Here is a 14,387-nt window from a genome sequence, read left to right as displayed (position 1 = left end):
TATGGAATGACCTAATATACAAGTCGAAAATGGAGAATAAGATTTTTTGGTATGGGGCTACGTTTTTGAGAAAATTGAATTTGAATATTCATGGAACTATTTTTTTAACGTGACTACACTATTCTGAAGATAAGCAAATATAGATGTTTGAGGAAGCGAAAAATTTGTTTGCGATATCGAAGACATTTTTAACAATTTTTCAATTAATAAGATAAACACATTATTGAAACTTATTGCATTATTTTAAATTGAAACTGACAGAAATAGCGGTGAATAGTCAGATTTGGTGGACCAAGCAGACTGTGGCTAAATCAAGTGCATGCTTACTTAACGAATATTAAATTCGTTTTTTTGAAAACGAATGAAAAAATTGTATTCTATATTTTCAACTTACTTTTACCTAAGAAATCATTTCTTTTTTAGTTATATCACGATTTGCAAAACACCCTGTAAGTATTGTAATTTGAATAAGTTTATTGAGATTACTTTACCCATGATTTAGATGAAAGAATTTCTGTATATCTTTCTAAACATGTTGATTATACGGTAAAATTGTTAAATAGTAATTATAAGAAAGTAAAAGTGATTAGAGACAGATTTTAAATAAAAATTTCTTTATAAACAGAATACTATTACTATTTCGAATAACATGTAAGTAAGTGTTGACTATCTTCTATTGCACATTATTGTATAACCATCTCAATTTCCACCGCAGCCGTACAAATCACGTAGACGCATAATAAGTGTGCGAAAACCTCCTTCGACCTGTATCCTCCGGGATAATACACGAAAGTACACGAATACAACAGTTGTTACGTGATCAATGCGGCTCGTAACAGATATAGGTGTATGCGCAGAAAATGCGTATATTCCTCAACGCCGCTACCATATCTCTTTCTCGGTTCTTGGCCTCACAATGGCGGAACGATTGAAACACGACATTCCAGCAAGCGACTGTTTTATTGCCCCCGACAGATTCAATATAAGCAACGCGACCGTCGAACAACCAGGCAAGGTTCTCGACATCTTTCCCAGCCGATACTTTCGTTCACCTCTTCTACCGTTCCTTTATCAGAAAAAGAACAAAGATGCATTCGTTTCCCTTACTATTCGGATATGCGTTATAGACAAAAAATTTAGAAGCTTTATTGTTCTTCTCGTTTAAGAATTAAATAAGTATTTCTGACCGATCCTTTGAGAACATATTGGGTAATGCTAAATTTCTAATATTAAAATTCTGTAATTTTTTGAAACTGTATTTTTTCCAATTTCTTGGAATTTTTATTTCGAACGATCCAGATATCTGACTTTGATTATTCTAATTTAGATCGTAAGAGGAACGAGAATCTGAAAGTTTATCGATAAATATAGCAAACGAGGTACATTTGCAGTATTTGTGCAGTTGAACATTCCGAACACTTCGAACGTAAAGTGCAAATAAACGTGTAAACGTGACAAATTTGATAGTTAAAAGAGACTGAGAACGATTTTTCGACATTTTCGGTGAAGCAACGAGAGACTTCAAAAGATCAAAAGTTCTCCATTTTTCGTCCTTTTCCTTCGAGTCGCGTGTTCTCTCCATTCCCTTTGTCTGGTCCTGACGATGAATCAGATAGAAAAGAAAGGACGATGGTCCGCCTGTGTAAAAGGACGGCGTACGATCCGTATTTGCAAAAAGGGAGTCTCTTTTCCTCGACGTTCACTTTGCGGAACGTTACCTGCTCTTCCTCGTACGTAACGAGATGACGTAGGAGGAAGTCGCGCGTGAAGAAGAGCGATGAACACTGTTTCTCGCTGGCACACCCGGTTTCCCTCTTTCTACCGGTTCTTTTATTTTCCTCGTTCTGTTGCCTTGCTGCCTCGTCGCCACCTAACGAGCAGTCTTCCTTTCTTCTTTGTCGGGATCTTTTTTCCAACGCGGGACGCAAGACGGGACGAGTCGAGACACGGCGCGGAAAAAGGAGAGGAACACCCGTTGAAACGGACAAACAACCAGGTTCGCATTGAGAGTCATAAACTCTCGTCGCGCAGCTTTATGTAAATCATTGTTATCCTGATCGTCGTCCCTCCAGCATTTTCTTCTCCGCTCTTTAAATTATCGCGGATGCGATGTTCGTTTCATTTATCACGCGGCCGCGTTTACAAAACGACCGAACAACTTTGTTTTTCCCCTTGCCCTTTTTAATTGTCCTTCGCCCTCGCGATCACGACGGAATGTTCTTAACACCTATTTCACGCGGAAGAATTTTCTACCCTGAGCAGAGCTGTGGATACTTGTTACACTTTTGCCACCGGGTATGTTGAACTTCTTAATTAACGTGAAACGCGAGGAAGTATAACAGTGGGAACCAAATGTTTTTATCGAAGATTTTGATCAATCGCATTGATCTTCGAAGAGATTGTGATTTTGTGATGGAGGGTCTAGTCCAGTTGAAAGTAACGAGTGCAAGTTTATTAATACTGATTACTTGTATAACACATAATTAGGTCACTACTTCAGTTAAAAAAAAAAAAAAAATGAATTATCTCAAAATTGCATTTTCCTCAGATATACACTACCGGCCAAAAGTTTGGAATCACCTCCCACTTTTCATCAATATTTAATCTGCTGCTAATTTTTTATAGATTTGAGGTTTATCTCGATTCTACTTTCATCAATTTATCTCATATCAATTGATTCGAATGATAAAAAGTTCTCAAAGTCGCTAACTTTTTTCTGGAAATTTTTGTGTAAATTGCAATGCTCAGTGATTCCAAACTTTTGGCCGGTAGTGTAGGTATTTAAGTGCGTATATGAGTTCATGGTTGCATTCATAGTGTTTTGCGAACGCATACATGAGCCTATCGCCCACAAAGAGTTAATTAAATACTTTTCGCCGGATAGAGAAAAGCTCGAGTGATCCTTCGATTTTCTATCGGTTCCGACCAACCCCCTATCTGGATTTCACAGCCGACCTGGTTCAACGCTGATTTTCTTCTATTAAAAGAGACAGGCCGGATAATATTAATTAATAGGTTGATTAACCTGAAACGAGGTTCTAGTGTGGTCGAGCGTTTTCAACGTTTTCGTGTAATCAAATGAGCAAGAGATGAGCAAGAGCGTTGAGCAGGTAACGCCGGGGGTGAGATTGAGTTTTAGGGTCGAGTGAATTCACCTTTGTCGGAGTTGCTGTTGGAGTCTTTATCCTAAGGGATTTCATTTCCATTAGTCTGCCGAAGAAGCTCAAACGAAGGAAACCTACAGGAGAGATCCAGACTCCGTTAAAACTGTGAAATTACTCGATTCAAGACAGTATTTATTTCGTTCATGTTTTAACGCGTCGTTTAATTATATTAAGGAAAATTCTTACGTTGTTTTCATTACGTTCGCTCTAACATCTTGCTATTAGTACACGATACCGTATTAAACGTTCAAAGCTTCGATAGTTCGATATACAGGTACGTCGAATTTCACTGAAATTTATGCCAAAATTGGACAAGGAGTGCCTACTAATGGGCACATTACCGGTTTCCTGCGAAAAAGATAGTCGTCCAAGATATTTACTTCCGTCACCCTTAATTGCCCACTGTTTGCACCCTAATCTTACGTGAAGAAATCGAACACGAATTGCGAATACGTGACACACTTTTGATTCTTCAAAAAACATCCTTAAAACAAAGTCAAATTTTTTCACATAATCACTTCCTTCTACAAGTGTTCTTCAATGGTAAAAGCAACTAAATTCGAGTGCTTCTCGCGCATGAATTTATTCAGCTAGCCTGGAAACGACCAATGAATTACGTTCGATCGGCGCGTCGCGTCGGTCCGCGCGCGGCTCATCAGCCGGCGAATCCTCGAAAGGGATTAACTCGCCAATGAGAAGGCCGTATCAGAGCAGTGAACGGCCACCCGATTGCGTGACAGGAGTCAAAGCATTCGAAAGCAACGAGTCCTTCATTCGGGACGAGAAGAGGCAGTTAATAGCTGGAGGACAATGGAGTTGGGGTTGGCTGTTTCAAGGATCCTGGGAGTAAGTACCGAGGGGTAGGTTTGGTCGCAGGCGTGACTGTGTGAGACCCTCGCTGAGATAATTGAGCCGTCAGCTGCATGAGCCTCGAGCGCCATGATAGCGCCCAGCACCGCCACCCTCGCCAATGTGTTTTCTGCTCGGAGCGCCAGAGGAACACTTAGAGCACGCGACGAGTCCCGGTTCGAATTACCCCAAAACGATCCCCCCCTCGCTCCCTGAGACATCCGACTCTTTACCTACATCGTTATGATAATTTCAACGTCAAATCTCTCTATCGGCGTAAGGGTTCGCCGAGTTTTTATTCGATTCACGAGCAAACGATTGTCTGAAATTGACTTGATTTTTTCGAAAAAAAAAAAAAAAAGAGAAGAAGAAATGTTTCAGATATCTGAAGGAGCTTTGCTATAATTCTGTATATGAAAGACGAGGTTTCTTGTATTATAACAATGACGGAGAGTTGAGATAGGGAAATAGCTGTCTTACGACAAGTACCACGAAAGAAGGATAAAAAAATAAGCAGCGTTATGAAGACTATATCAGGCTTTGTTGTGAAAAGAACTTAGAACCTATCTCGACTCGTTATAATCCCTCTAACTCGACGTAGGATTCAGTAATGCGAGCCGACGCGTGAAATCCCGACGGGTTTTCTCGTGATGAGAATTCAGCCCGGGAACCCTCGTAGGTATGCAACGATAGTCTGAATGCTAACAGTGCGCTGAGAAGGTTGGAAAATCTGCATAGGTACGTCCGTCCTTTCGAAATGCCCCGTAAGTATGGTATCTTTGTGAATTTAACTCGACTGTCATTCTTCTCTCTCCTCTTAACTTCAACCAACCCCAAAAGCAAACGTTCGTTTAACATTTTTTATTCACGATACTTTAGCTAATATTCTGAACCTTCAACCTTCCCCTCCCAATCTCTCCTCGTTTATCTTTCTCGCTAAAACAAAGAAATAATTATCAAAAAAAAAATAGTAAACGATATTTGGCAAGCTTGTTCGTCCAAAGCATCGACAATTAAGTCCTCGGTAAAAAAGAAACGGTCCGAACGGAACAAACTAAGGACCATTCTTATCGAAAGCAAGCTAACACCAAAAACTAACCTGCACCCTTGAAAGAAAAGGTTCCGACCCGGAAACAAAATAATTGAACAACCCTTCCATGCAATATACCGCCCTTTATGGTCCAATAAACGTTACGCGTGGTATAGGTGTGCGTTACGCGCGATAACGAGGACACGCGAGAATCACTGGCTTGTGAAGGGAAAGATCGGTGCACATGATCGTGTACTAGGAAAACTCGTTCTAAGGGCGGAGGGAATTATCGAGTTCGGAGTGTCACGCAAATTTCCATCATATTTCCCTCCGTGGCAAAGAAACAGGCACGGACATCGTTCAAAGCACCGAGCTCTCTACGTGTTATTGCAGACTTTACAAAGCGTTCGACGAAGAAAGAAAGACAGACAGGGTGGAAAAGTGAGCGAGAAAGATATATAGAGAGGGAGAGAGAGGGAGAGAGAAAGGAGAGAGAGAGATAGGCAGTAATGCGGACCGATTATCTGTCCCTAGACACAGATACCTCCCTCTTCTTTTGTCACCCCTCTCCCAGCCAGTATTTCCCCTTGAGGAAGTTCCAGCGATCCCCTCCAAAACGCCTGGGGAGTCGAGAGGACTCGTTTAGGTAAGCTGCACATTCCAGAGGGATGGGAAAGTAGAGGGGATCCGGTGAAGTCTCGACGTCCGACGGGGATGATGGTTTCCGCGGGGGCCACACCCACCACCCCTAGAGACAGCCAATCACATCCATGGGCTGAAGGGTTGCCAGCGATCCGAAAGCTGTCATCGTGCCAGGCCCGGCTTTGCCTGGCGTTGCACGATATAAATCTAGAATTTAAGGTCTTAAAACGTCGCTATTCCCTCCGACGCTGCTCCTCCTTTTCGACGCTCGAAACGGCCCTCTTCCGGTCTCGCTACGACATTCTTCGCGAAAAACATTCGGCGGAAAGAACCGCGTTCTTCCGATTCTTTTCTTGCCTCGTTTTTTGGTTCGTTCGAACGTAGAACGTGATTTTTGGGGAATGTTAAAACTGTATCTTTCTTGGAAGAAAACGGTACATACTGCGTATGATACGGAGGTAGTTAACGATGGTTCCGTGAATAGGTAAGTACTTTTTAGAAATTTTTATCTCTCCCTTCTTTTGAAATTGGACAGTGTTAACTCTTAAAGAATAAATAGTATTTGACACTAGAACTACCAGCCGAGTCAAAATGACCCATTACCGACTTTCCAAAAGTGAATTTTCATGTAAGTAAACCGTGATTGGAAAATTCGATTCATATCGATACGAACAGAAGCGTACATGTAGAAAATAAATTCGGAAAGTTACAAACGATAATACTTATCACTATCGGACATTCACATTTTTTGGAAAGTTGCTAATGGGTCATTTTGACTCGGTCGGTAGTTCTAGTGTTAAAAATCGTTCTTAACACCTTCGAGTATAGAATAAAACTGTTTTATCTATCTTTACCGGATTTTATTTAATAAAAAAAATTTTGAAACCTAATGCCCAATAGCCGAGTAAATATGTATCGCGTTTAGTATGCATTTAGCTGCAGTGTCCAATAGTCATCAACTCACTGCCAAAAAAATTAAATAAAAAAATACTAAGAATAACGGTGAAAGAAGCAAAAGGAACTATCGCTAAATGAACAATCTGCTTTTACCTAATAAAAAAAAAAATTAAGAAACGCATAAGTAACAGCAAACTAAATTTTGCGTTCACAGTAAGCGTTCAGTTGCACAATATTAAATAGTCAAGGGATTAAACAATCAAAAAACTGAGAATAGCGATAAAGGAAATAATGAGAACTATCGATGAACGAACAATCCTACGTGTCTGTTGCAACATGGGATAATCAGTCGCGTAATCATGAAGACACACCGGCCGCGGAAACCACTGTTATTCGATTATCACACGCATAAGGATTCCCATTCGGCGGTTCGAGCAAGGATTCCCGATGTTGCTGTTTGTGCAAAGGCACAGATGCACGCTATGCGCCTCTTTCTCTCTCCATCCATCCCCGGCTGTTTGTTAATCAAGTCAGCAACTCAAAATGGCTTCCTGCCTAGTAACACCCTCGGATAGCCTCTTTTCGCTGTCACCTCGGCAAATGCGGCTCTATCAATGCAGAATCTCTCGGGTCGTTGGACACGGTCTCTTTGATTTTCGCGATTACATTTCTGAATTGACAGGTGCACGCTTAACGCGTTGGCCTCGGATACGTGTTCACGTCGACACGTGTGCATGTACGCGTGAACCTCTGTCCACGTTTCGACGTTTCATCTGCGGCGAAAACCGACTCTATTTTATTATAGCGCCTTCGGTGTTTCGTTTCAACTATCGATTCATCCCTGTACGCGGCCGTCCGGGTAAAAGAGCTTTCCACTTTGCTCGATGATAATCAACGGAATAAAGGATATCGGGGTATTAATTTGAATTAGGTGTTATTGTTGTTTCGATCAAAAGAGATCGATTTGTCCCTGGCAGGTACTCCTCCTCCTTGTTCCATTATCGTTATTGAACGCAGGATTATTCTAGATACGTCGAAAATGAACGTAGAAGCTAACGATAGTGCTTCTCTTGTAATTTTTATTTTTGCGCGAAATTGTACGATAAAATCGCTTTCCCGGAAGAAAGAAATTCCGCTTGGAAATTTCAATTTACTTCGAAGCGGCAAGTCTCGCCTCAGTGCTATAAGTTTTGTCGAGTTTCCCAACAAAGCGCACCCGAATGAAATAACAATAAACGACACCGAACAACTTCCAGATGTAATCTAATTCATTCCACTATTTCCATTCAATGCGCGTACACGCGAGTTTTGATTACTACGAATTTTGATTACCATTCAATATCGGTATTGTAACCGCGGCTGGCAATAATAGAGAGATCTCGAAACCACGAAACGTTCGTACACAACCGCAAACGGCCGGACAAATTGTCTTTTAATTAATAGCGTCCAGTGAAACTAGATACCCGAATACTCTAAATCATCGTTATTAACAATCGCGCGTAACTTGATCATCGTGACCGCGTGAATTAGATTCTTCTTCCTCTAATAAGAAATTTTCAAACAGAGAAAAGGAAAAAAGAAACAGACACTTGCAACATAAATAAATTCCAAGCTACTTAATTATTACGATCGCGTAAATTAATACTTTCGTGACCAAACTATTACTTTATTTTATTTTAATGGATACTAAATTCGGATCAATTTTTCTTCGAGTAACAAAGTGACATATTTGTCTCACTGGCCAAGAAAGGGTTAAATTACCTTTCTTCCAATTGTAAATTAAAAAAAAAAAAGAATTGAAACACACTCGTGTCGTGGAGAAAAGGAACGAAGAAATTGGAAAAGCTAATATATATGCAAAAATATCAGGGCGATTTATAAGGAGGCTTGACAGATATCATCTGACAATCCCCGGCAATACGCGAGCATTAAGGCAGAACGTGTATGATAGGAGCGTTGATTCTGGGGATGGTGATAATAAAAGGGGTTGGAGTACAACCGCAAGCGAGACCAGATAATTGCGCTGTCAGAAACACTGCCAGCCGGTTGCGCATTGATATCGCCTACAATTCTCCAATCTATTATTTTAGCCTGTTGCCTCCGCTGATATATTATGCGACGCCACACGTCACCGTCCCCGATAAATCACATTCAATTTTGATCGTTCGTGCCGCTCTCTGCGTTCGACTAGAACTACATACTCGCGAGCCTTCGTTTCCGCCAGTGTCCAGCATTGTCATACTTAATCTCCCAAACCGTTGTTTATTTAACAAAAAAAAAAAACCACTGAAATAGGATTGTCATATTAAATTGATTCACTATTTTTTTTGTTACCTCGTAAACAGAGAAACGAATTTGAGCTTGAAATTTACCGTGGAACAAAGTTGCCATGAAACGATTATGAACACACTGTCAATAATTGAATTCTCCAATTTTTTTTCGATCAGAATCGTAGTTTAGAACATTCGCAATAAAACTGAAATTTAAAGAAAAAAAAGGGGGAGAGGGAACAGTGCAGTCCAAAAAAAGCACAATCTGGATTCCTTGTTTCCAATATAAATATACCAAATAAACCCGTGAATCGTGTAAAAAAAAGAGAAAAAAAGAGTGAAAAAAATGCACACTTATGACGAGGATGGCAAATTATCGAAGTGCTTTGTAACATTCGCCGGTAGATATTGTAACCGTGATTAAATGCGCGTCCACGTGAGCCCAGGTGACTGTGATTAAGTTCATCGCACAAAGAGCATCCTCGGTAGTTCTTGTAGATAAGTTTCGAGGGCTTTAATAGACATTCGTATCATGAGAGCACCATTAACTCTAGATTACAGCGCTGTGGTATTTACACAGCCCAGGGGCGTAACGTAATACGTGCCGAGTCCCTTCCCTCTTCTCAACCCTTGTGCTTTTGACCAGGTTCTCTCTCCCTCTTTCTCTCTGTACGCGTTCTCCTTCTCCCTTGTTCGTCCTCCGCGTGATGCCCTCTCCGTCGATCCTCCACCTTCTCTATCTCTCCCTCTCTCTAGCTTTCTATCCCTCGTGCCATCACCGCATCATCCCTATTTGCTCGACTATCCCCTCGAAATGTATCACTTCGCCTCATTTAATATCGTGGGACGTAGCCCGTAGTAACGCCATTGTTCTCGCTAACGGTGGATCACGGCTAAAATAATACCTGCTAATGGCTCCTGGTTTTAAACTGACAAACACGGGCCACGAGTGTAATAATATAATGCGAGATAACCCGGTACAATGGTATAGTTGTTCTCGCGCGCTGCTCTTTATTTTGCCTGCTTATACGACCCGCGGTAAATTCATCGCGCGTTCGCGTTACGGGGGGACGATCTCTTTGAGCAGGGAAAACCGGCAGGGAACGGTCAACCGAACAGAATTGACGTGAACAGTGGCGTCACTTTGCAAGCTTGTAAAATGTAAAACTTGCGAATTAGTATCTCGATGATGATTTACGTGAAAGACACGAGTACGCGGTGTTTCGAGAACGCGTCGATGTTAGCTAGAAGAATGCACAATCGAAAATATACGTTCCCATTTGAAAAACTTGAACGCGACCTTTATAGGGCTTTTCAAGATCACTGCAACGTGCAAAAAAAATAGTAGAACGATATAGCGCCCTCTATAACCTACAACTTTCGTCTGAAATGTTTTTTTGTATCGTTCGTAGATTTTCTGAGATAAACCGGACATACTGTAGATAAGAAACGAGTGGTTTTGTTCCTTATTCTTACGTAGTTTTTAAATCTTGCTATTCGGGAAAATTTAGTAGCAGATTGCGGCATTAATTACAATCGGTGGGAACAACGTACGCATAATATGCGTCTTTAGTAATTAAATCGTTGCTGCCTTTTTTACGAGACGAAAGTGTTTTTTTTTTTTTTTATGGAACATTTACCGGCAGAGGTAGCACGGTTCTTGCGAAATTAAAAACTTTACAGGCTCGTTCATTTCGGCTTTTTAAGCGGCACCGGTGGAAAAAAGCCTCGTGAAACACGAACATATTCGAATGGCGTTTTCATCTCGCGCACGATCCCGCGAATGCTCCGTCATAAAATCCCGACCCGATCTTCGAAGTACGTCTAGAAACGTTTTTATTATTTCCTGTTCCCGCGTATTATACCGTGGTATAATTTCACGGGCGGCGAGAAAAAGGAAGAAAAAAGCGTGGGAGGGAAAAGAGAACGAAGACGAAGTACGTTGCACGCGGCTATGCACCCGACACAGCAGTAATTTGTAGTTTTTACGAGAAATTCTATATTTGCCCGAGCTTTCATTAACCCGCTCGCGCTAACCGAGCTGCGACACGGTAATAAGGGTTGCATGAGCAAAAGGGGTTCAACAGCCGACTGAGCGCAGTTATGAGTCGGTAACAGGCGAAAAGCAGGGTCACTGTTAGAAAAAGCGAGGAAAAGAGCGAACAAGTGAGAGAACTTTCTGCTGTTAATTAATTATTTCCGTGAAAAATACCGGTGGAAGCAAACCTTACATCGAACGAAACGAGAAACGAAAGAAGACACGTGCTCTATTTATCAAGAAGCCTCTTTCTTTCAGAAAGAGAATTTAACAGGACACTCGTGCTAATATTTCTTCACCGACAGATTTTTATTAAGAAAATGTCTATCGGTCGGATGGGATTTTCTATCTGAAAAGGTGGTACTGGTTCGTGACGTCACACCTCTATCTTCAAGTCAAAACGACTTGTGGAATAAATTTGAATTTTCTCGATCACATGGTAATACGATTCACTCGATTACTTACTGATTTGAATATTATTATTAACATACGTCTCCCACGATGTTGAAATCATTTTTAAACACGGTAATATTGTTCTCGGTGCTTTTCACGTTCGAGAAATTCAACTGTTATTCGTATCGAAAGAAACCTTGCTACACCATTTTTACGATTCATTGTGTACATACATTATTTTGTCACTTCAAACGAATATATTTAGAGACGACATATAAAAATCACGTGAACGAAAAATTATCTACGATAGAATCATAACCATCACTTACGTTCAATGTGTCTGAGTATGTAAGTACAAGTTAGAAGTGTAAATCCATTGGTAGGAATAGTGAAATTGCCAGCTGCGCAGTTCGCAGAACGATGGATGCTGCATGGCAGGATACAGGAAGAAAAGTGTAGACAGGATATCTTGAGAACTTAAGTACTCGAATAGATCTTCCGACACCTATTGGTATCTTGTCCGTAGCGCGCACGAGTGGCGCTCGTTTCTCGAGTTACAAAACTTCGCTAGCCAACGGCCGTGCCTAAAACAATATTGGCGGGGGTAACGGGGGCCCGCGCGACCCCTATACATTAGATATTTATTTAAGACCGTCCGACACGGCTGCTTTGCGCTTGTTCACCGTGGAATTCGTGGTTCGTATACGTGCAAATACATATACACGACGTGCAGCTCACTGACGAAGGTACCAAGTAGTCGGGGACTAAGTACCCCAAACCCAAAATGTTGACCTAGTTAATAGCCTCATGTTTGATTTGACTACTGTTGTCCGGATAAGCGGTCCCGTAATGCGAGCTCCGTGCTTTTGTTATTATCGGTCGTGAAATTCAATACTATTGAAATTATCTTCAATTAGGGATAGTGACACTCCTTTCTTTCTGTATCTTCATTTTTTTTTAGTGGATTGGTACTATTGATACGTATTGTGGAAATACGTCTTACTACGTCTTTTTGATTGTACAGGTTGAACGATCTTTTAACTACTTTATTCAAATGTGTACTTCAAAAATATGTTCAGTATAAATGTAAATAACGTAAAGCGTGTTTAACAATCTATTTTACGTGTGTAAAAGGAATCACGTTGTAAATGTCACTGATACCGTAAATTTTTAAAGCAGTAAGTAAATTTAATTTAGCACGAAGAAAAGTCAGACCAATAGGAAACTAATACAATATTCTACGGAGCGTGCAGAATTTAATTCGCGAACCTTAATGAGGATTCACGGAGTTGCGATCAAGTTTAACGGAGGAAGTTCGTAACTCGTTGTTTTTCAATTCCGTAAAGTACCTAATGCAAATTTACGTTTTCCACATTAGCGTTCACCGTGACAGGGCAGGTGGAAATAAAGGAGTGAAAGATCGAAAAAACAATGATCAGACGTAAAATAAACGTTTCACAATTTTCATGATAAACGATAAATTAAACATAAACTTTCGTAATTGATTATGCTGAATTTAATTTAAATTGCAACTTGTACATCTTCCTAATAATCCTATGCACTATAAACAGTATACACATGTATAAAAATTTTTCGGTTCGAATATAGGTTATTTAACACTTTTTCGATTCGGATGTAGATTATTTAACACTTTTTCGATTGGAATACAGATTACTTAACACTTTTTCTAGTCGAATATAGGTTATTTAACACTTTTCCGATCAGCGACAAGCACTCTAACAGCACGCACATAAACACAACGTAATTTTGCGAACATTTCAGTGACCGATCAAACGTTGCGACTTGTTTCACGGTACTAGTCGTTAAAAATTGAACAGAACCAAAATCCCCGGGGGGGCACAAAAGCTAGAAACCAAAACTCGGAAGCCAACGAAAGCCATTGATCCTAATACAGAAGGAAGCGATCACTCGGTCGGACGATCAATGAAGAGAGAGAAAAAAAGGACTTTTCGCAAGCCGACTTACACGTCTCAGTGACGATGTAACGACTTCACAATTCGAGCTGAGGCTTGTTAATCCTCCACCCGATCGATCGAGCCAGGATTCATGCTGTTTACCCGAAATACCCGCAAACTCCCTTTTTCAATGCTGCACTTTCAGCTGCACTTCCTTTCAAGTGAAACGCCCTATGCCATAACTCGACTTGTAAGTTTCTCTATTCAAGAATTTTACACTACTAATACGAATATAAAGACAAAATTTAGCTTTAAAATAATTTTGTAGAACGAAATATTGTAAAAACTAAACATTCTTCGATACTGTCGTGTTATCAGTCAAATTTGTTCTATCTTGTGACTGATTATATTAAAAGAAATGTAATTGCATAATTAATCGTAATATATGCGCATTTTCAATTTATATGAATTTCTATATATTTTATGAATGCTACGATGCCTTCAAATTCCATCTGTGCAAACGATTAGGTTGCCTATAGAGCGGTTAACGTGCAGTGTACAAACATTTCGACATTCTTTTATGTAACACGAAAGCATGTCTCTTACGGTTCTTGACACTGAAAGAAGCGAATCTTTGTAGTTACCCCCGCCGTTATGGTTCAGAAGAGTTTAACCTGAATGCGTGAATAAATTTTTAAACTAGTATTTATGCATTTTATCGAAAAGGGAAAAGATTATAGAATAATTTATTTTTCTTAAAACATGAAATAATTATACAATTTTTTTTTGCATCAACCTTTTTGTCGACCAGTTTTAAGTATTTTATTATTTCACAAATCCTTAAACGATTCAAAACGTTTTAATAGATTAAATTTATGGATATGGTAGAGGTATATTTCTGCACTCTGTCTTCATTCGGTTTTCTTTTTCTCTACCCCCGAATGGCGCGATTGCTATTCAGATATTCGAACCGCGGGGCTTTAATAAAAATATTTGCTAAGAAAACAGTTTGCCCGAGGTACCCAGGAAGCAAGACGAGTTATTCTTATATCCAGATTCGCGGCGTATTCTTCGCCCACGATTTCCATAAATGCAGTAATTCGAAATAAGACAGCCGTCAGCACTTTTAACTTTTTGATTTGTATTCTTATACTTTCGTAAATAAATATTAAATAAATTTATCAATAA

The 14,387-nt window shown here is 40.1% G+C and overlaps 1 protein-coding gene across 1 annotated transcript in view; it reads right to left on the bottom strand.

Moving 5' to 3' along the window:
- Positions 1 to 13,868: 13,868 nt before the first annotated feature.
- The window catches only part of LOC108578696 (N-acetylglucosamine-6-sulfatase-like), a 2,592-nt gene continuing 2,073 nt past the window's right edge, over positions 13,869 to 14,387 (bottom strand). The window contains exon 10 of the mRNA XM_017942073.1: positions 13,869 to 13,873. Coding sequence (XP_017797562.1) covers positions 13,869 to 13,873 — 5 coding nt within the window. The remainder of the gene's footprint in view (positions 13,874 to 14,387) is intronic.

The sequence above is a fragment of the Habropoda laboriosa genome, unplaced genomic scaffold (assembly GCF_001263275.1).
Source record: "Habropoda laboriosa isolate 0110345459 unplaced genomic scaffold, ASM126327v1 scaffold28, whole genome shotgun sequence".
Classification (NCBI taxonomy): domain Eukaryota; kingdom Metazoa; phylum Arthropoda; class Insecta; order Hymenoptera; family Apidae; genus Habropoda; species Habropoda laboriosa.
Note: the sequence above shows the minus strand (reverse complement) of the source record. Positions and strands in the feature narration are given on the sequence as shown.